The 21,851-nt window shown below is 57.5% G+C and overlaps 3 protein-coding genes across 5 annotated transcripts in view; 2 read left to right on the forward strand and 1 right to left on the reverse strand.

The window, feature by feature from the left end:
* The window catches only part of EZH1 (enhancer of zeste 1 polycomb repressive complex 2 subunit), a 32,218-nt gene extending 27,480 nt beyond the window's left edge, over nucleotides 1–4,738 (forward strand). For 2 of the 3 annotated variants that reach the window (XM_081218581.1, XM_081218582.1), the window contains one exon: nucleotides 43–2,419. In XM_081218581.1, the coding sequence (XP_081074707.1) occupies nucleotides 43–103 (61 nt within the window). In that variant the 3' untranslated portion in view covers nucleotides 104–2,419. Of the gene's footprint in view, nucleotides 1–42; nucleotides 2,420–4,464 lie in introns of those variants that run through there. The other variant, XM_081218583.1, reaches the window with a different exon arrangement.
* Nucleotides 2,727–18,020, reverse strand: CNTNAP1 (contactin associated protein 1). The gene is made up of 24 exons (XM_081218580.1): nucleotides 17,844–18,020; nucleotides 16,870–16,971; nucleotides 16,582–16,775; nucleotides 15,985–16,132; nucleotides 15,686–15,889; nucleotides 14,884–15,068; nucleotides 14,131–14,274; nucleotides 13,246–13,507; nucleotides 12,416–12,565; nucleotides 11,986–12,157; nucleotides 11,414–11,520; nucleotides 11,149–11,268; nucleotides 10,592–10,795; nucleotides 10,237–10,393; nucleotides 10,024–10,151; nucleotides 9,539–9,724; nucleotides 8,090–8,311; nucleotides 7,594–7,833; nucleotides 6,333–6,686; nucleotides 6,042–6,169; nucleotides 5,489–5,582; nucleotides 5,049–5,294; nucleotides 4,893–4,940; nucleotides 2,727–4,057 (listed from the first exon to the last, which is right to left on the reverse strand). Exons 1-24 carry the CDS (start codon nucleotides 17,908–17,910, stop codon nucleotides 3,789–3,791), a joined length of 4,131 nt encoding a protein of 1,376 aa, XP_081074706.1. The 5' UTR covers nucleotides 17,911–18,020; the 3' UTR covers nucleotides 2,727–3,788.
* A 132-nt stretch (nucleotides 18,021–18,152) lies between these two features.
* On the forward strand, nucleotides 18,153–21,410 carry CCR10 (C-C motif chemokine receptor 10). Its single transcript, XM_081218588.1, has one exon. It carries the CDS (start codon nucleotides 19,581–19,583, stop codon nucleotides 20,718–20,720), a length of 1,140 nt encoding a protein of 379 aa, XP_081074714.1. The 5' UTR covers nucleotides 18,153–19,580; the 3' UTR covers nucleotides 20,721–21,410.
* Nucleotides 21,411–21,851: the final 441 nt, after the last annotated feature.

A 21,851-nucleotide genomic window follows, 5' to 3' on the forward strand; every position in this document is an offset into this window, starting at 1 on the left:
AGCCTTGGTAGTAACCTGGTTCCTCCTCCTGCTTTGGGACAGGTACAGCCAAGCTGATGCCCTCAAGTACGTGGGGATCGAGAGGGAGACCGATGTCCTTTAGGCCTCCTGGGCCCCTCGCCAGCACTTATGGTAGCGGCACTGTCCTGCTTTCATGCACACACCACTGCTGCCCCAGTTTCCTGCACTATGTGTCTCCCACACCGAGAAACCCCTACCCGCTCCCTCTGTAGTGAGGCCTCAGCTGTGTCCAGCGGGGACGAAACTGTCTCAGTGAGAGGGGAGACAGAGGCAGCTAGGGCTGGAGCTCCCAGGAGAGAGTTGCACAAGTGGGAGACGGATCTCAGGCCTCGGAGGAAGAGAGCACAGGCTGGGGGTGGGTGACTTACCCTTGAGTTCTTATCAGCTACCCAGGCTGTGGGCCTCAGGAGTTAACTTGGATGGTTCCTAACAAGCATTAGCCTAACCTTCCAAATCAAGGGTCCTTCTGTAGTGGGGTTGCCAGCATATCTCTCTGTGGTCCCAAGACCTGGAGAGGACAGGCTAAGTGAAGTTTGGTACCTGGAGCTTATGAGTGGTCAGGGTTAAAGGCGAGCCTGGCGGGCAGCACAGACCGAACTCAGAGGGGAGATGGGTCACCTTACTACCTCTTTCCTCCTGACGGGCTTCAAACTGAAAGAGTGTGGGTTCTAAGTAAAGATATTCAATGCTGGGAGAAGGAAAGCTGAGTGCCATCCTTCCACAGGCAGAGAGTGAGAGCCAGCCTGACGACAGTAATTAAACTGCTAAGCTTGGGGCCCAGCAGGCTTTGAGGAGCCTTCTCTGTATACTCTGGAGATGGATAGACACGTTTTCGGATTCCCGGGAGCAGGTACCAGTGCCCTGTCAGCCCCTTCCAAAGTTCTGGCTTAGCGACTGCAGGCAGGCGTTACGCCACCACTGAAGAACTGGAGGGGGTCGTGCAGCCTGGGTGTGATGCTCTGGTTCCCTGCAGATGTAGTTGTTGTCAGGCCTTTCATTCCCCTTAGAGGCTGGGCCCACAGGCCCACTGTTGCTCCTCTCTTCCGGGTACAGGGGTACAGGCCTGGACTAGAGACGGGGGCGGTTATTGGTTGGTTACTTTCCTGTCTGTGGCCCCTGCTGTTGACAGTGTGTTTGGCGGTGGGCACGGAGCTCCCAACGCGCACGTGTTCGGGCTGGCATCACGCGTGCGGTGCGGACTGGCAGAGTCGAGAAGCAGGCCGGCCACCTGGGCCAGTTCACGGTGCCATTCTTTCTGGGATTCATGCAAAGCACTTTATTTCCTTTAGAAGGTCTATAGATTGAGGTGGAGTTTGAGCTAAGGTCTCTGGGGTCCCTGCCCAAATCTCGTTCCTGAGGGAGAAGGGGGAAGGAGGCAGTGGAAGACTCTCCTTTAGTTCTGTCTCACGTCGTGGTGGAGGCAGGAGGAGCTGCCTTGAAACAGAAGAACTGAGTGAGAATGGCGCCAGCTCTGAGAGCCGCCCTTGTGTCTACAGCTGGTGCTGAGCTGCAGGGAACAGGGAGCATTGTGCTGGGGAAAAAGACACGGGCAGGTACAGACTGGCCTAGGGGGTGTTAGGTACGGGAGCAGGCTGCTCCCTTCTCTCTGGGGAATTAGAGCCTCTCTTGCCCAGTCTGTGCTGACCACCCCCTTCCTCTAACCCCACTGGCTGTCCCATGAAGCAAGGAATAGGGTTCCCTGTGGCCAAACTGTCACCTAGGGATTTTTGTGGGACGCGCACGCGCGCATGCGCACGCACGCACACACACACACACACACTCACATCCTCTCACTCACCACACTTATGGGCACACATGCACCCAGCACTGAGCACACGCCTAGCTAGTTCCTGACAGAAGCCTCTTCCCACCAGACTGGGCCAGCCCCCACTATGATTCTGAAATCTACATCTGCTGTGGTTTGTATGCATTGTGTATAGGGGACACCCTCTAGCTGGACTGTGGGCTCCAAATTACTCATAAATTATAGGGAAAAACCAGAGACAGATGAAGGAGGAAGAGTTCGGGCTGTCTGAAATGCCGGGGGCTGGCTATAAGGAGCAGATGGGGGAAAAATTACATCCAGCCTTTGAGAGGCTAGGCTGACCCCACCCTCCCCTCGGTGTACAGAATCCCTGTGGTTGATCCCCTCCTTCCCCAGTGTCAGACCACTACTACTGCTGTTCCTTCAGCATTCCCATCCTTATCCCCTGCTGTCCCCCACCTTTGAATGACGGGTCTTAACCCCTCCCCCTCAGACATGTAATGATGGATGGAGCAAGGTGGTGGGGACCGGCGGGGGAGGCCGGTGTATGTGCGGCTCTATTGCCAGTGAATTTCACGCACTTTAAAGTCCTGTGGCTTGTGACCTCTTATCTGAATAAAGTGGTAGAATCCATTTTGGCAAGTTGTGTACTGTGTGCTTCGGGGTCCAGGGATGGACCCTGGAAGGATCCAGGGATGGTGGTACAGGGGCAGCTCGGGCTGAAGCTGTAGCATTCTGATCTCCGCTTGCCCACAGAGATCTGGGGTTGGGGGAGATCTGGGGTAGGGGGCTGGCAAGAAGCAAGCAGGCTTCCAGTAGGTGGTGCAAGGATTTTGAGTGCTCCCCATAGAGTTTCTGGAGCCGTCAGATGAGCTCCCTTAAAATCATCCCACTGTGCCCTAACCACGCCGCCAGCTACCACACACAGATTAGGCTCTGTCACTCTGCTTTATTAGAACAGCTCCAAGTCTGAGAGCACAGCTTCAGAGTGGAGGCCGGATCAGGCTTGGGTGAATGGCCAGCAGACCTCATGAGACTTCCAGCACAGGAGAAGCACACTACAGACCGTGGGCACAGCACAGGACAGGACAGTCGATTGATTTTCTCTTTTGTATATAAACGGATAATTTAAAAAATTAGAGTAATATATAGAGTTTCTCTAGAGAGAGACTGTGCAACAAAAAATATATATAAAGAATATGACCTCCTGGGCAAACGAAGCAGCATCTCTGAGCGGAGGAAAGAGGGCTCCTCATGCATTGGAGAGGGGGGCCACGCCTTTGGACAGGCACCAAGGCTACTGCATATCTTGGAAGAGGGAGGGAGAGTAGAGGGCTGGCTAGGCAGTGTGTCTGCGTTCTTCTCTCTACGTTGCAAGTTTTTTATGGCTTTGGCTAAAGCATGTAAAGCAGTGGAGGTACTAAGGTGCTAAACTGAGGCCTCTCGGTCTCTGTAAAAAAACAAAAAACGGGGGTGGGAGACATCAGTGAAGCCCTCCCTAATCCCCAACTGAGTGGAAGCAGATGGAAGATGTTCTGCAGGGGAGGGGGGAGGCTGGGGGGTATGATTGAGCGGCCTCCTCCCCCCATACCCCGTGCATCCCTGCAATCCCACACATCTGTCCCTGCTGAGATTGAGTATTTGAAGGGAGGCAGGTAATCTCCCCTGCACTCTGTGGTTAATCCCTGGCAGCAGCTGGGACAGGGATGGCAGGAAGAGCCTGTCTTAACCCCATGAGGCTTCTTTGGGGGAGACCAACAACCAGGAGCCTGGGGAAGTGGGGATGGGCAGGGCATTGGTTTAGGCAGTGAGGCTCAGCCCCTCCCTTTGGTCCCAGCTGTAGCTCTGCCCACCAAACTTGGCAGGAGGGAAATCCTCTGGATGAGCAGAGCCAGCTAAGAGGGGCCAAATGTCCCTGACGGGGTGGGGGGTGGGGGCGGTAGAGGCAGGGATTGGGGAATTCGGAGGAGATGGACTTGGTCCCTGAAGCCCTTCTCCCGATTCATTCAGACCTGGACTCCTCCAGGATCTGGGGTAGGTTTTGGTCCCGGGGGCCAGGGGCTGGGGCTGGAACTTGGGTAGAAGCTGGTGTTGGGGCCGGGGCTGGGGCTTGGGCCGGGCCTGAAGTAGGTGGGGGATGTTTGCTGCCAGGGTGGTAATCGTGAGTGGCCTTGGGCTCATTGGTGTGGTAGGAGCCCTTGTAGCGATGATTTTTCAGATAGAAGAGCACCAACATTCCCACCAGCCCCAGCAGCAAGAAGGCCACCAAAACTGAAAGAGAAAAAAAGGAACAATTCAGGGCAGATCTCTGGGGTTTCACCTATATACATACACACATGTATGCTTTTGGCCTAAAGCATACGTGTACAAGAGCGTCAGCTGTATGGCCACATGAAGCCATTCTTAAGTATCTGGTAGGTCTACATTCCTGGCTCATCCCCTGCCGTCTTCTATTTCTAACGTTCTCTTCCCACATCCCTGGTACCCCAATTTCGCATCTCTCTGGATGTTACTGCACCCCCATCTCCTCATCCCTTAGCTTTAGCCTCACTGTATTTTTTAATTTTCTTATAACAGTTTTATTGAGATATAGTTTACGTACCATCAAATTCACCTCTTTATAGTGGAGTGAAGCTCCTTTTAATAAACAGTTCCTGCCTAATTCTGGGACCTTTTAGATATTGAACACCTGACTTTGGTGGAACATAAAGACCATGATCCAACAGATAAGCACGTGACTTAAGCTGCTCATCAGGACTTGGAGATTATCTGATCCACAAGGTCATAAAGTCAGATGTGACCAGCAATGGACTACCACTGAGAAGAGATGGTGTATGGGATCAGGCGTTGATGGGCACATCACTGTAAAAGCTTTAGCCCCATTTTGATATGTCATTTCAATTAAAAGTCTGTAGCAGCCTCAAACATTTAAAACTCTCCAACCTGATTATCATCTACCTTCAGCATAGCCTGTCTCATCCTTCTGGGCACCACCATGCCCCTAGTGTCTTCACCACCCCTCAGCCCTGAGGCTACGGGGCAGGGAGGCAACGCCGACAGCCAGAGGGTAGAATGAGGAGGTCAGGGTAGTGACTGTGCTACTCACAGCCCAGAAGTATGGCAACCCATCCGTCGTCGTGGTAGTATGGGAAGTCTGCAAAAGAGAAAGCACCAGGTAGGAGAAGCCGCCTCCAGGTTGAGAACCATTTCCTTTCCCTGTTGTCCCTCTCTTCCCTTCCTTTACTGTGCCCCAGGGATGTACCTGGGGGCAGATACCAGGGGTCCAGCTCAGGTGGCACCTCTGAGACGAGACGTGGCATGGCTCCGCAGTTAGACTCGGACAGTTCTCCCTGAACGCGAAGGGCCTCAGCCAGCTCCGAGGTCATGGGTCGAGGTGTTCGGAAGTGGCTCTTGAGGGGGGCCACGTTGTTGAATCGGACACCAGACAGGCAGCCCGAGAAACCTGGTGTGTTGTAGCGCTGGATCTCCGGGTCAATCACTCCCGTCTCTGAGGGAGAGGCAGCCCAGAAAGAAACGGGCTTGGACCACCAGTAGCCCTGCCCCCTCTCACCATCGCTAGGTTCCCACTCCTCTTTATCAGCACCTTCAATGCCACTCCCCCCACCCTTCACTCTCCCCTCTGGGCTCCAGGGACTTCACCCACAGCTCCTTACCCAAAACGCCCTCTCAGCCCCAGCTTACCCATAACGCGCCCCAGATACAAGGCCTTGGGTGAGTCCAGCTGGCTGTCCACCAACAGGGAGAACTTCTGTTCTGTCAGGGGGAAGTAGTCCACCTGAGTGGGGAAGGGAAAGGAGATGAGGGAGGGAGAACCGGGGGCACACGTAGCCCAGACCAGGCCGGAACTCTCCTCTCCCAGTTGGTGGTGAGTCCTAGCTCAGTCCCAGGTGGGCAACCCCTGGACCCAGACATAGGATTTGGTATTAAAAACCCAACAACCTGGTCTGGAGCCCTGTCTTCGCAGCTTACGGTGGTTTGACTTTGGGAACACCACTTTACTGTCTGAGCCCCTTTAGTGATTTGTCAAACGAAGTTAAGAAGAAGAGCTGCCTACCTGAACTACCTCACAGAGCGGTTGTGAGGTCCCATGAGATAACACACATGAACATCCTCTGTACATTGGAACGTGCTCTACAAATGCTAAACGTTTGGCATTTCCCACTGCTGCAACCTAGATGGCGAGGTGGTGGTCTGAACCGGCCCGCCTCCCTGGGCCCCCTCCCCCTGCACACACCTGGATGAAGAGGTTGCGGTAGACCCGGGTGAGGTTGACGCTGTGGGGCTGGCCGTCAGTCACAGGGCGGGTGGTTAGTTGGTACACGTAGGGACTGGTGCCCAGCTGATAGCGCAGCTGCAGGGTCCCTGTAGGGTGGGGAGGAGGAAGGGGGGGGGGGTCTCCTCTCAGCTCCCAAAGTCCCCATCTTGTAAGAGCACTTGAGTCCTTGTATTGGTCAATCGATAGTTACGAGAATGGAGGGCACCCAGAGGCAGCTGGAATTGAGAGCGAGCGCCTCGGGGGGCTTACCGTCTTCCTTGATGAGCACAGCCATGTAGTCACGCACAAAGGAGCTGACGTAGAGCAGGACGGCGGGGGCGGAGTGGGTGCTGAAGCTGAAAGACACCTCCTCTCCGGTGACATTATAGACGGGTCCACGGTAGCCCGGCACCGGCCGGCCAGGCCGCGGGTAGTCAGGCAGGCGGTACCCAGGGCCGTGGTAGCCGGGCGCGTAGCCAGGAGTGTCGTAGCCGGGGATGTAGCCGGGCTCGTAGCCCGGCACTGGCCGGCTCAGCATGTGGGAGAACTCGCGGGCTGCGGAGCGCAGCGCTGACTGGAGGTTATAGCGCATCCAGGTGCCCGGCTCAAAGAAACCGCCAATGTCTGAAGGCAGAGGCAGTGAGGTCAGGGCCCCCGTTCCCACATTCAGACGCTGTATGTGTCATCCACACACACCCTCTGGCACGTGTCCCCAGTTTCAGCCACCGCCACAACCTGTCTCCATTCACTTTTAGGTCCTCTGGCACCCCTGTGTCATGGAATGGAATCTTAAAATCATGGGAAATGTAAAAGATCATCTAATCCAACCCCTGCATTTTACAGCTGGGGAAAGTGAGGCTCAGAAATGGGTAGCTACTTGCCTAGGGATACACAGTAAGTGGACAGTCAAGATTAGAATCGAGATACCATAAGCCCATCTGGTACACCTGCCACTACTCACACTTCCGAACCAAACCCAGAGGTCTTCTGTCAGTCCCTTAGTCCCTGTGTCTCCCTACCTCACCAGACTTCTCCCACCAGTGACCTCCCTGCTCACTCATCCCCCTAGACCAGCCTTAGGGAGGCTGCAGTCTGGGTCTATGTGCAGAATCTTGCTATGGTGAATGTCAAGGCTTGCCTTAACCAAGAACCAGCTTGTAGACATGTTTTAGGAGTGAAGCGATTGTCAAATAGGAAACGGCATAGGAGGGCATCGTGCAGCCTGAGGGGGATATGCTTGCAAGTGGGGTGACCTGTGTTCCCTTGGTGACAGTGGGAAGCTGGGGAAGTTACTTGCGTCTTGCTTTTGATCTTTTTAGTGCCAGCTAGCTGTGCCATCCCTTCCTGGCCCCACTTTATGCCTTTGGAGTCACCCAACATCTTCAACTGCCTGACTGCCCCAGCTCAGAGCTCAGGAGCCCAGGACGACGACCACAGTTTTCCCTGGTGCTGACTTTGTGCCCTCCTTCCTTTCCTGCCCTCCCTACATCCCGTCAGGGCTCCCTGTCCTCCCATAACCAGCAGCACTAACCGTGGTTGCAATATGGCCCATCAAAAGCCGTGAGGTCACAGTCACAGGTGTAGTAGCTGTAGCGCTCCACGCAGCGGCCTCCATGGAAACAGGGGAACCGCGGGTGGGCGCAGTGGCCCGTGCAGTTGGGTGAGGTACCCTCAGAGGCATTGGCACGGCCCTCCAGGTTCAGAGTCACTCCGTTCAGACGCATAGCCCTCAAGCAACCCACGAAGGGCCGCCTCTTAAGCTCCGCAGATCCTGGGGAAGGTGGGCAGGTCAAGAAATGGGTGTAGAGCCAGAGACAGGGATAAGCATTGGGGTTCGGAGGGGAGCCAAGGGGGCTAGAAGAACAGAATAGATGCCAGGGACCGGAGAGGAAAGGTGGGCCTTTGGCTCACTCTGCGGTCGAGGGGATCGGGACCTACGACACAGGGTTCCTGGAAACAAGGAGAGTGGCCTCGAGAGCGGGGGAAGGTGTCAGAGGCTTCAGACCTGCCTCTGGGTTGCTGCTCACCGACATACAGGGGCTGGTCGTACTCCAGCCAGATGTAGGTCTGCAGGGGCATCGGCCGCAGCACCCAAGGCCGGTGATCCACGCGGAGCCGGGCCTGCTTTACATTGATTTCAGCCCGGACCAGGTGCCACTCGTCATCGTTGAACTCAAAGTCATCTGAGTGCACTGTCAGGTTCTCATCCCCATTCCCCACGTCGAAGGCGAAGACCACATCCCGGGATGCTGGACAACGTTGGGGGTTAGGGGGAGAGGACTCAGACCTCCAAGATCCCTCACAGGTTCACCTGATACAACCCCTCTTCTTCACCCTTTGGAGCTCCTTGAATGTCCCTCCAATCTGTCTACAGCCTGGGACAAAACCCACAAACTGCTTAAAACCTCGTACCCCGGACTTCCCTGGTGGCGCAGTGGTTAAGAATCCGCCTGCCAATGCAGGGCACACGGGTTCAAGCCCTGGTGTGGGAAGACCCCACGTGCCGCGGAGCAACTAAGCCCGTGCGCCACAACTACTGAGCCTGCGCTCTAGAGCCCACGAGCCACAACTACTGAGCCCACGTGCCACCACTCCCGAAGCCCACGCTCCTAGAGCCCGTGCTCCACAACAAAGAGAAGCCCCCGCAATGAGAAGCCCGTGCACCGCAACGAAGAGCAGACCGCGCTCGCCGCAACTAGAGAAAGCCCACTCGCAGCAACGAAGACCCAACGCAGCCAAAAATAAATAAATGTATAAAAAAAGAAAAAAACCTCATATCCCTGGTCTCTCCCAGATTCCCAGATCCCTGGAGCCAGCTTCTCAGCCCCACTTCTCAGGTTAGAAGCGTGGCTCATCAGGTAGAAGACCACCCCCCCCCACCAGGAGTCCAGCTTCCTTACAAGTCAGGGACCTAAGGCCCAGAGAGGCTAAGTGGGCGCTCAAGGTCACGAAGCCAGCTGTCAAGACAGAGCTGGGGGACTTCCTGGTGGCGCAGCAGTTGAGAGTCCGCCTGCCAATGCAGGGGGCGCGGGTTCGATCCCCGGTCCGGGAAGATCCCACATGCCGCGGAGCAACTAAGCCCGTGCGCCACAACTACTGAGTCTGTGCTCTAGAGCCCACGAGCCACAACTACTGAAGCCCACACGCCCAGAGCCCATGCTCCACAACAAGAAGCCACCGCAATGAGAAGCCTGCGTACCACAACGAAGAGTAGCCCCCGCTCTCTGCAACTAGAGAAAGCCCACACAGCAACGAAGACCCAATGCAGCAAAAAAAAAATAATAATAAATAATAAATAAATTTATTAAAAAAAAAAAAGACAGAGCTAGGTGTAGAAGCCAGCGCCCTCTGAAGCCCTTTCCATGCTGCCTCGCAGAGGGGCATCTTACCCCTTGTCCCTTGTCCCTTGTCCCAGCCTCCACCCACCCCACACCTCCCCAGGGATCTTCATCCCCCGGCAACGTCTGCCTGCTCACTGTTGAGTTCCACCCGCACGTAAGGTCGGCGCCACTGGCAGTAAGGGCCCCCTGTGTTCTCTAGGAAGACTCCTGAGGGAGCCGAGGTCCGGAAGTAGAAGGAGACATCAAGGCTGTGGTTGGCCTGGATTGGGGGAAAGCGCAGCGCAGCCCCAGTGTGGAAGGCGATGGTGTTCCAGGAATTTCCTGCAAAACCAGATGGAGGAAGGCCTTGTCAGCGAGGTAGGAGGGGAGAGGAGTAAAGGCAGCCTCAGGTCGGGGGGAGACGGGGCAAAAGGGGACAGCTAGGGGTCCCCAGGGAAACCTAAGGCGTGTAATGAAAGAGGGGAAGGTGCCGAGGAACAACACGGGTGTGGGCATATCACACCAGGAGCTGGGGTGTCTTGCCAGTGTGTCCCAGAGACCCCCAGTGGATCAGGTAGCCTAGATTTTGGAAACTGGAGAGCTGACCCTGGGAGGGTACACCAGAAGGGTCTGTCACTCACGATCACCATAGCAGCGCAGAGGCCTCAGGAAGAACTGGGCCTCAGAATTGGAACGGTTCGTGTCCCCCACCACCACCTGAGTGACAGGCAAATGGTCCACAAAAGTCAGCAGGCCCTTGTCGGTTCTCCTGTGGGGACAGGATGTGGTGGCTCAGCCTCTGCCACTCAGCTGTCCCTGGCGTCCTGAAAGCCCTGTCCCTTTGCCCCCCTTACCACTGGGGCTGGTCGGCATCACAGTTACAGTGCAGAGCGGGGTCCACACAGCTCCGGTCCAGACCACAGGCACAGCGCTGAATGCCGGGCTGCGAGCCACCCCAGTAGAAGTGCTGCTCCTCGTTTCGGCCAATCCAGAAGCTATAGGGGTAGCCTCCTGGGGAAGAGGTGCAGGCAGTTTCCAGGCCCTGCCCTCCATTAGCCTCTGGGCTCCTCTCTCACCCTTCCAACCAGCCCAGACCCTTTCTTGAATCCTGTAGCCCAGGGCTCCCTTGAACCCTCTAATCCTCTTCTCCCAGACCCCACTGGTCTCTCCTCCAGCTCTCCACCTTGCCCTCCCCACCCCCGCCCTAACCTGCAGTGTTGAGCAGCCGGGAGTTGTAGCAGGAGAACTCAATCCACTGTTCACAGTGCTGGGAAGCATTGGCCAGGGCACTGACTTCCTCCCAGGATGCATTCCAATACTGGACGGCCCCGAGGAATGGCCGCTCCATGCTAGAACCTGTCACCCGAGTTGTCCACAGCCTGTCATGCCTCACAACTGTCCAGGCCCGGTTCTCTGGGGGAGGGGATGAGGCAGAACTGTGGCTGGACACGGGCATTCGCTGCCCATCTCCCTGCCCCGCCCCCAGCACCACTACTGCAATCCAGAGCCAAGAAACGGGGCCAGCAGCTCCATTTCAGCCCAGCTCTAGGCCCCCAACGTCACAGGCTGGAGATGAGACAGCTGGAATGGATCAGGAAGCTGGAATCTACCTGCAGAGGCTAGATTACAAATCCCTGAGTGTCCCCTTCCCCCTTCTGTGCTCCTTTACCCCCACCACCATTTAATCTTGCTGGCCCCTGTCCACCCTTCCGTCCTCCGGCATTGCCTTGTCAGCTGCCCCTCCACCACCCATCAGAGCCACTTACCTCGGATATCACAGTACACTACAAATGGCTTCAGGGGGCCACTCCCATCAGGATCAATGGTGAAGTTGCCAGAAGTTTTCCCACTGAGCCGATAAGCCTCACAGGATTCTTTATACAAAGCTGGTGGGTGGTGAGGTGGGGGAAAGGCAATTATAGAGTCAGGGGGCTAAGGAGGGCCAGCTCTACCATCTCTAGCAGCCTCATGATTGCCAGAAACCTCCTGACCTCCCGTCTCTGACTCTCCCCCATACCCAAGCTGGCTTACGTTGGTGGCAGGTCTCCCCCTTGTAGCCTGTCAGTTCACAATAGCAGATGAAGTCATCCCAAGACTGGTAGCAGCGTCCGTCATGCTCACACATATTAGGGCTGCACCTAGGTGAGGGGGTCAAGCACCGAGGGAAGGAGCCTTATGGGGAGCTTGAGAGTAGGGTCTGATCCTTACAAGCTTCACTCCCAGCTCCTGGGAGCACCAAAACCCAGTGTGAAACATACTCCACCTAACAAGCTTAAATGCTGGGGCATTAGGCAGGCCTCAGGGCTCAAGTACTACTGTTTCCCCTTCCCCGAAGGAATAAATAATGCCTTACTTCCCCCACCCCCCCAAATAAAACCCTCGAGGACCAAAAACAGATGCTTCATTTCCATTCTGAGCATGTGTCACTTTAAGGGAAGAAATAGGAGGTGAGAGGTCAAGGAGGAATCATCCCCAGGTAGGAGACTTAGGAGCTAGGACCAGGAGAAGGGAGATCATTGAGAAAGGCCATTCCCATCATTGGGAGACCATGGAAGAGGGCTTTGGAGGGGTCACCTCTTGTAGGGAGAGGGGCGTCTGGATACCTATCAGTGATGCCACACGTGTCAAAGAGGACTTCAGCATAGTATCCAAGCCGCCGGCCCTCCACCAGAGTCAGGTTGACCAGTTGACCATCCACCTTGAGCAGCTCCATGCAGCCATGGAACGCCGTCTGGTTGGAGTGGCAGCCCCATCGACTGGCTGGCTTGGGACAACCTGGAGCAACCACCCCTGTGAGGCCCTCCCCAGGGGAGACTCCAGCGACCCTCCCCCAGGGAGATGCCAAGGGAGAGCCAGACATGAAGGAAGGAAGGGGGCTAGTAGACAATGACACTGACTTTCTAGTCCCCAAGGCCCCAGAGGGACAAGAGGGATTTACTGCTACAAAACTCTCCACGTAGGCCTGTCTGGGTGGACTTAGATGGGACCTTCCCACCCAGAGGCAGGGGTCTAGCCAGGTCGGCCTCCACTTGCCTCCAAAGAAGTATGAGGTTCCTGTACGGATCAGCAGTGGGTATGAGACCCTGACCTCCGCCCCCTCCACGTCATCAATGCTGATGACTGCGTGGTTTTCCTGCGCCACGAAATTCACCTCGTGCCAAAAGCCGTCATTCAGGCGGAACCCTGGACAGGACAGGAGGATGGTGTGTGGGGGGGCACCACATTCTAGAAGAGTACCTAGGGGCTTCCCTGGTGGCGCAGTGGTTGAGAGTCCGCCTGCCGACGCAGGGGACACGGGTTCGTGCCCCGGTCCGGGAAGATCCCACATATACCGCGGAGCGGCTGGGCCCGTGAGCCATGGCCGCTGAGCCTGCGCGTCCGGAGCCTGTGCTCCGCAACGGGAGAGGCCACAGCAGTGAGAGGCCCGCGTACCGCAAAGAAAAAAAAAAAAAAAAAAGTAGAAGAAGAGTACCTGGAGCGGAGAGGCAGCAACCCCAGTCTGTGTCCTAACGGGAGCCTCTGTGCCTCCCATTTGTACACTTATCAACCTGAGTGGTGACATCTCTGAACGTCTCTCTTCACTGTGTGGAACCCCGGTGGCTGACACAAAAGTCATGACCGAATGACACCTCCAGAGACCCTCCGGAACTGGACAGTACCAGGATTCTCCGCCTTCCTGCTTCTCCTGGCGCCCGTAGCTCCTCAGATCTGCCCCGCCCTCCGACTCCCAGCAGCCTCCATCCACTCCCACCCTTTCCCAGGGCCTCTCCCGTGTGCAAAGGCTTCAGTCCAGGCCTACAAACTCCTCTGCTCTTTGCCCTCCTCTGGCCTCCCTGTGCCTCCCGCTTCCCTCCACCCCTCACCAGCCGCAAACTGCAGTTTCTTTCGGCCGGTCTGCACGATGGACACGTTGACCTGCCCTTCGCTGAGCATCAGCTCCACGTGGCCCAGCCCATCCCCCAGGCGGGAGAAAAGTAGCAGCCCGGTGAGATCCCAGGTACGGAAGCGAAAAGAGACTGCGAGGCGGCCTCGGCGAGGGAAGCCAGGCACTTGCACGAAGTTGTGAGGACCTCCAAAGTTGATGGGGTGAGGAACCGGGTCCAGGCAACGGAATGCCACCTTACCCTAGGGACGAAAGTGAGGATCCATCAGCACCCGAGCTGATGCCCCGCCCCACCTCTGTGGGGAGTGAGTTTCCCTGGGTGCACCTCCCCAACTCCCCCAGAAACATGTCCAGCTGTGGAGGAGGTCTCCAGCCACCAAGTCGGCCTGCAGGACTCTATCCTGATCTACATCGTCTCCAGGGGCGACCACTCCTTCACTTCCTTCCAGCGTGGAGAGGCAATTTCCCGCCTGCTTCCCGGCAGCAGTGCCTGATTACGCTCCTGAGTTCAGGTGGGGGGAGCACCCACACCCACACACCGAAAGAGCCCTGGGTTCAAGTCCCCCCTCAGCCCCTGCGCAGCTGCGTGATCCCTGGCGGAGCCACTCAGGGTCGCTACCCCTTAGTTTCCTCAGTTATAATTGAGGAAATGCTTAGACTGGACCACAGCTTTTAAGTGGGGGGTTGGGGGCTGGCCTTTTGCGCTTCCTGTGCGTCAGTGATGACATCATCACCCCCACTTGAGCATCTGGCTGGGGAGAGGGGTCCTCGGCTTTTACACGATTCGCAGTATCTCTTCCCACTCCACCTCTTGGTTCCAAGCGGCTCTGACGCCCCGTCCTCCCAGATCCCCCTGCCCACTGGCCTCGAAGGTGATCCGTGAATGGCGCCGCACGGCCAGGTCCGCGATGTTGACTCGGTTGAAGATTACGTTTTCCATGCAGCCGCGGAAATTATGCCGATAGGCAAGGTTCTTCTGCGCGGCGCCCACCAGACCCCCGATGAACATCTGCGGGCGGAGTGAGGAGTGAGGACACTACAAATGGCTTCAGGGGGCCACTCCCATCAGGATCAATGGTGAAGTTTCCAGAAGTTTTCCCACTGAGCCAACAAGCGCGGCAGCCGCGCTGCCTTTCTTGCGCTCCCCCGCCGTACACTTTCCCACGCTCCAGGCAGATTGAGTTTTATAAGACTTGAGACACACATTGCCCCAGTATCGGTATTGAAGCTGGAAGCTCGCTGGGCCTCCCCAGGCTTGGGTTCTAGCCCTGACTCCACCACAAATTGGCTGCATGCCCTTAGGTAAGTCAATGAACCTGTCTGGGATTCTTTATCTGCAGATCAGGGCCTGAAGGGGGCAGTTTTCTCATCTTGCCTGATCCCCCAAATCCAGATTTCCAGACTCCATCTCAGTAGTTCTGGGGTGGAGCCCGGGAATCTGCATGCTAATAGCAGCAGCAACAACAAAAACCCAGGCCTTCATGGGAGTTTGCCAAAAGCTGCTAGCATGTTCAGACACCCGAAAGCGGAGTCCTACCTCTGGGAGAGAAAAGTGCTGTCCCCCACCGGCCCACCCAGCATCCCAGTTAACCAAATGGCTCCTCCCCTCTCCGCTCACCTCCGAGTCCAGGTTCAGTCTCTCGAAGTCACCGTTGAGCACGAAGCGCTGCTCGTAGCCGTCCAGGGTGAGATTTGCTTCGCGGCCAAATCGGTCCACACGTACGTAATGCCAGTGCTGGTCATTGAGGACGCCCCCAGCGCTTACGGTTGTGTGACCGGGCCTTGGCTGGATGGGGCTGCTGCCTGAGGGTAGGGTGGGGTGGGGTCAGACCTGGAACCTGGAAAACCCAAGCGAGCCCTACTGCCCAGCTAGCCCCCAGGCAGAGCAGCAGCCGGCAGCACAGAGGAGGAACTGCCCAGGGCCCAGGGCAGCCAGGGAGGGTGGGCACACAGAGATTGGACCACCCTCAGCCTGGGATGGAGCAGTGGCCATGGCCATTGGCAAGTGTGGACTTAGAGTGAGCCATTCAACCTCTCTGAGCCTCTGTTTTCCTATCAGTAAAACTTGAGGCACGAGAGTTGCTTCTACCTTACCACGTGGATATTATGAAAAGCCATTGAGATACAAAATAACAACGCTTTAGGCGCGTGTGTATATGTATATACAACGTTTTTGCAATGAGGAAACAGACTGGGGAAGTGCTTGTCCCGCTGGTAGGTGGTACAGCTGAGACTGGAATCCGCTTCTCCTGATCCCAAGTCCAGTGTTTTGCTAGCACCAAATTTTACACGAAAAAGATGGGTTGGTCCAAACACTAAGGAAGGGAAGGATAAGAAGTGGGGCGCGGCTTCGCGGAGGAGGTGCAACAAAAGACGTGGGAGGAGAGCCTCAGGCTTTGCGGCGGGATCTCTGAGCTCACCCAGGCTCATGTGCAGCAGCAAGTGTGCCCCCTGCAGCTCGAGTGTCACGTAGTCGCCCTGGGCGCCCTCGGCGTGCAACAGGAGCCCGTCCTTCTCTTCGGTCTTGAAGCTAAAGGCGAACACGTCCCACAGACTCCGGCTGACTCCTCGCGGGAAGCGGTACGAGATGGCATCGTCGCCATCGAAATAGAGCACGTCGGACTCTGCGCGAGGGGCAGTAGGTGGGTTGGGGACCGGGGAGACTCTGTGTCTCCCGGGCACCGCGCCCCCTACCCCGCCCACGACCTCACACCCTTACTGTAAGGGCAGCCGTAGAGGCCGAGCCTCAGGCCGATCTTGCCGCGCGGGTTCCAAGCCAAGGGCACGATGCGGATGTAGCGCGCCGTGAAGTGGTAGTGCAGGTCGTGGCGAACCACCGCCGACTCGTTCACGTTACCGAAGAAGGTCTGAGGGGCAAGGGAAGAGGAGTGACCACGTCCCCACCCTCTGCTTCTTTCTCCACAGCCTCCCAGTCCACAGTTGTCGCATCTAGCCAATCGCCACTTCTGGAAGGCAAACACTTCTTATCTCCCCTGCCTTCAGGGCTTTACACAAACACAGTTTCCCTAGCCTAGAGCGTCCCGTTATATCCTCAGAGGTCAACTCAGATGTCACCAACTTCAGGAAGCTCTCCCAGATTTTACCCTGAAGTATGTTAAACCCTGTCACTGGGAATATCTTGCACACATGGGGAGCCAACAGTCCCTCTGGACTGAGTCCTTGGGGAGGAAGTCCCTGCCCCTCATCTGTGCCCTCACCACCGCCTCCTGCCCTTCCCCCAAGATGGTGCCCAGCCCAGCCCAGGTCACAGAGCTGAAAAGGTTCCCCAAGCGTGTGCGCAGGGAGCCTGGAGTACCGCGTTGTGCCCTCGCTGATAGAACGGTGTCCAGCTGTCCACTCGGTCGCCATAGAGCAGCATGTAATGTGTGACCCAGTCCCAAGAGTTAAAGGAGCCCTGCGTGGCCACAGCCCGGATCCGGTGCTTCTTCATTAGGTCGATCTGGAGCCAGGGATTTGGGTCCCCAATCCGGGGAGACCATCCGCTTATGCCTGTAGAAGGGGCAAGGCCTTTCACCACTGGCTCCCCATTTACCTCCAGCCCTCCAGAGTCCCCCACCCCACCATGGGGCGCCACCACGCTCACCGTGCAGCCGGGCAAAACGGGGCGCAGTGAAGAGCCCATAGTAGGAGGAGGCGCCCAGGGAGCGTGCATACAGGGGCCCAACCAGCTCCTCGTCACAGCCGTCTGGGTTGGGGGAACAGACATGTCGATCAGGGTGGCCCCACCCAGTCTTCCCAAAGGCCCAGCACGCTGAGCAACCGCAGCTCTTTCTTCTCTCTCCCCCATTGCAGACCCAGCCCTAATTTAAACCATCTACTCAACCTGGTCTGCAGCAACAGCTGCACACTTCGGGGAGGCTGCCTTCTTCTTCTGGAAGAACCCGTAGGCCAGACCTTGCCTAGTACCAGCTGGGGTTCAGTACCCCCGCAAACACAATCCCAAACCTCAGCATCTTTTACAACCTGAGTCACCCCAAGACACCAATCCAGCCCCAGCCTTAGCCTCAATCCCAGTCAGCAGCACCCACAGACCCGCACCAACCCCAAATCCAGGCCTTGGTCCCAACCCCAGCCAGTCCAAGCACCATCACCAGTTCCACGTGCAACCTTAGCATCATAAAGGGTCACCAAATCCCAACCTCAAAATCCAGCCCCAGCCTCAGCCCCAAACCCTGGTCCCCGAGCCAGCTCCAAGCCCAGCCCCAGCCCCTGGCAAAACCTTAACCCTAGCGGGGTCACTGGCACCACCCTTATTCCCAACCCTCAAACCCAGGCACTAGCTCCCGCTTGGATCCCGGTCCCAAATCCCCGCCCGGGCCGACTCTATCTTCAGTTCTGAGCCCAGCCCCATCGCCGGGCGCGCGCGCCAGCCTCGGAGCTGCATTGCGGAGCGCCGGGGAGAGGCAGGAAAGGATGAAAGCGCACGAGCGCGCGCCGGCCGGGAAGGGACCCGCGACCACCCAGCCGCAATGCGGTGCGGGGCCCGCCCTGCAGTCTAAGGGGCCCGACCTTAGACTCCCAGGCCCAACCCCGCCTGCCTGCGAGCCCCGTACTCACAGTAGCCCCAACCCCGGGCTCCCGAGACCGCGGCGAGGAGGATGCAGAAGAGCCGGAGACGCATCATGCAGGGCTGACGGATCCCGGCGGCCGCCTCCCAGTGCCCGTCTCCGGCTAGGGCTCCAGTTCCAGCTCGGGCTTTCCTCCTGGGGTTCGCAGCGGATGGCTATCTCTCCCCCTTACCCACCCCTCCCTCTTTCCTCTCTCCCCCAACCCTTCTCCCTTGTCTCCCTCTGTGCTGTTCCTGGTTCTCCGCTGTTCTCGCCTCTCCTTCCACCCTCTCTCGTCTCACCTCCCCCCTCCCCCAGCCTCTCTCTCCTGGCACGCGCCGCTTTCCCGGACCCCGCGCAAGCGCGCGCCTCAGCCCTACTGCGAATGGGCGGGGGTAGAGAGCCTCCCGTCGCCGGGAAATACCCTGAATAACCCGAGGCCGACAGGGACTGTGGCCGCAGGGATGGGGGAAGGGAGGCTAGGGCCGGTTAGGGGGTCCTGAAAAATCCAAGAAAAGGGAGATGGAAGAGGAGGGTGCTTGGAGATGGGGAGAAGAGTAAGTAAAAGAATCTAACATTTTCTGACAGCAAATTATGCTCCAGGCACCGGTGCTAGGCACCCTCAGCACCCTGTGAATTCTGCATTTTTACCTCACTCCACTTTGCAGATGAAAAAACCTGAGGCTCAGAGAGGTCAGAAAACCTACTTAAGATCACACAGGTGGCTAGCAAACGATGATATTACAAAACCCATTCTTTTTCTACTGGCACGGTAAAGAGAAATTATTTTTTAGGACGTAGAATAGGAAAGTTAGGTAAAGAGGGCCCACAGACCCTAATCCCCACCGCCCTCTTGGCCCTTCTCCCCGCCCCTTCCTTCCTGTCCCACTAGTTTAACTTCTGTCCCCAGTGGCTTTACCTCAGAAACCCGAGTAGCCAGAGATGGGGACTGAGCCCGCAAAGCAGGTGGGAGTGGGGGCAGGGGGGTAACGGTTACAGAGAGGGAGGGTAAGGTGAAGGGATGGGATTCTCTACCTAGCACCAGGCCTCTGCCATGCTATGACCTACCTAGGATGCCTGGAGACCTCTGGGACCAGGGGCCCTCCAGATAGATCGGGCTGGTAATGAGACGCTGGGGTTGGGGGACGGGACTGGGGTTGAGAGGGAGGATGAGCTGAACCTAGAGATCTAAGGTCCCAACTGAGCCCAGAAAACCTGAGCTCCAACCCTTACGACCCCCTTGTCATGAGTAGTTCAGTGCACCTGTACTGGAGGCCAAGAGGTGGGGGTGAGAAGGGGGGAAGGGAAAGGAGACATAGAAAACCTCTCCAGACCAAGCAAGGAGTCCAGGGACCAGGTCTCAGGCAAAGTCTGCATGTGGGTGTTCTTCCAGGAGAGGGCGCTGCAGAGGAACTGAAGCGCTAAGATTTATTAACAGTACAGACACCTGGCCTATGGAGAGCACAGATGCTTCACATTCATTATCTTCCTTATTTCAAACAGCCCTGCCGGGTGGGCTAGTCAGGATCTCTAATCTCGACATTATGTATTAGGCAACTGGAGAGCCAGAAAGAGCAAGTGATTCACTCAAGGTCACCGAGGAAGCTGGATGTAGAGGCAGGAGGGTTGCAAGGGAAGCCAAGGCCTGTCTGAGGGTGTGCTAAGAAGAGTGTGGAGAAAAGTTTGTCTTCTCCCCGGGTACTGTACCATTGTACCTGGTCACACAGGAGCCCCCAGCTTGGAATGCATGTGTGGGAGGGGGAGGTGTGTGGTGGAGGCATGCCTCATAAGGTCTCACTTCTCATTTTGGCCTCCCCAGGTCTCCTGGGGCCCCTACTCCGGGGACGATGAGGAGGCATACTCGGCTGAGCCGCTGCCAGAACTCTGCTACAAGGCCGATGTCCAGGCCTTCAGTCGGGCCTTCCAACCCAGTGTCTCCCTGACGGTGGCTGCGCTGGGTCTGGCCGGCAATGGCCTGGTTCTGGCCACGCACCTGGCGGCGCGACGCGCTGCCCGCTCGCCCACCTCCGCCCACCTGCTCCAGCTGGCCCTGGCCGACCTTCTGCTGGCCCTGACCCTGCCCTTTGCCGCAGCCGGGGCTCTGCAGGGCTGGAGTCTGGGAAGTGTCACCTGCCGCGCCATCTCGGGCCTCTATTCGGCCTCCTTCCACGCCGGCTTCCTCTTCCTGGCCTGCATCAGTGCCGACCGCTACGTGGCCATCGCGCGGGCCCTCCCAGCTGGACCGAGGCCCCCGGTGCCGGGCCGTGCACACTTGGTCTCAGTCATCGTGTGGTTGTTGTCGCTGCTCCTGGCGCTGCCTGCTCTCCTTTTCAGCCAGGACGGGCAGCGAGAAGGCCAGCGGCGCTGCCGTCTCATCTTCCCCGAGGGCCTCACGCAGACGGTGAAGGGGGTGAGCGCCGTGGCGCAGGTGGTCCTGGGCTTCGCGCTGCCGCTGGGCGTCATGGCGGCCTGCTACGCGCTCCTGGGCCGCACGCTGCTGGCCACCAGGGGGCCCGAGCGCCGGCGCGCGCTGCGCGTCGTGGTGGCCCTGGTGGCTGCCTTCGTGGTGCTGCAGCTGCCCTACAGTCTCGCCCTGCTATTGGATACTGCCGACCTCCTGGCGGCCCGCGAGCGGAGCTGCCCCGCCAGCAAGCGCAAGGATCTGGCACTGCTGGTGACCGGGGGCTTGGCCCTCGCCCGCTGCGGCCTCAACCCCGTGCTCTACGCCTTTCTGGGCCTGCGCTTCCGCCAGGACCTGCGGAGGCTGCTACGGGGTCGAGGCTGCAGTCCAGGGCCTCACCGCCGCGGCCGCTGCCCCCGCCGGCCCCGCCTTTCTTCCTGCTCGGCTCCCACGGAGACCAACAGTATCTCCTTCTGGGACTACTAGGGCTGCGAATCAAGAGGAGGGGGGCGGGCTGAGGAAATGATTCCAGGGAGGGTAGTGGGAAGGGGGAGTAGGTGGGGGACGCTGAGGAAGAGGTAGGGACATCAGGAATTGCTTCTGTACTTCGGCACATTAAACTGACAACATGGAAATGAGGGGCAACACAACAACTGTTACTATTTTTGAGTCACCGGCTTGGAAGTGATTTGCAGCAGGGCAGAGCTGGTGGGTCCCCCACGGCCCCGCCCCTTCGCACTCCGCCGCGCTTGGCTCTGAGTGGAAGGCGCTGAGAGCCTGGGTAGGGGTGAGGGGCTGCTGAGCCTGCTAAAGCTTTAGGCACTGACACCCCCTCCACCTTCACTCGGTCTCTGCCAACAGAGGTGAGGTGGGGAAGCTGCCAGGCGACGAGGGGCGAGCGTTCCTCCTGAAATAGTGTAAGAAAGAGCTTTCTAACAACCAGAGTGCTATCCAGTAATGGCTGCCTTAGCAAGTACCGAGTTCCCGGCCTCTGGAATGTTCCGGCTGAGGCTGTCGGGGACTGTGTGTGTGCCTATGCCTGGTGTGGGGGTAGGAACGGGGCCAGGAGATTCCCGTTTTGGGTAGGATTCGGTTACCACTCTACAGTCCCTTCTAAGGTTCGCTGGTGGATAGAAAAAAGTTATTTGAAAAGTTGAGTCGCAGTTTTTCGCCTTGGAGAAAATCCAAGGAGAGAATTCCAATTTGCAAATTTCCAAAGAGTGGTTATCACGGGCGGGGTGGGGGTGGGGTGACAGCCATTCTCCGTCTTCCTTGGGGACGGGGTCAGAGGGAATGTACTGAGCCTGCCGGAAAGAGAGAGGTTAGACAACTGAAAGAACTTCCCTGCAGGCAAGGGCCTGGGATCCAGATAGGGAAGAGAGTATATGGTGTGGTGTTTCCATCCCTAGGAAGTCTCAGCGCAGGCCACTCTCTTCTGGGGCGAGGGCAAGGCTGGGATGGCCTCTAAAGACATTGATTCCTGGTCTTTGTTTTACAGTCACGACAGGCAGGATGGTGTCCACGTGCGACAACTCTCGCAGTTTAATATCCGGTCAGCCAAGCTGCCCCGACCACTCCAGCCTGGAGTCTGGGGACCCAGGGCAAGAGGGGCGGAGC

This window comes from Mesoplodon bidens (assembly GCF_964165515.1).
Source record: "Mesoplodon bidens genome assembly, chromosome: 19".
NCBI lineage: Eukaryota > Metazoa > Chordata > Mammalia > Artiodactyla > Ziphiidae > Mesoplodon > Mesoplodon bidens.

What these genes read in the sequence shown, in the direction of transcription:
- CNTNAP1 (XM_081218580.1), bottom strand. Translation starts at nt 17,910, where the DNA reads ATGATGCGTCTCCGGCTCTTCTGCATCCTCCTCGCCGCGGTCTCGGGA. An exon ending in CCGGCTGCTCAACACTGCAG is followed by an intron (nt 10,394 to 10,591) that starts GTTAGGGCGGGG and finishes CCTCTTCCCCAG; the next exon opens with GAGGCTACCCCTATAGCTTC. An exon ending in CGACCAGCCCCTGTATGTCG is followed by an intron (nt 7,834 to 8,089) that starts GTGAGCAGCAAC and finishes CACCTTCCCCAG; the next exon opens with GATCTGCGGAGCTTAAGAGG.
- CCR10 (XM_081218588.1), top strand. Translation starts at nt 19,581, where the DNA reads ATGTGTGGGAGGGGGAGGTGTGTGGTGGAGGCATGCCTCATAAGGTCT.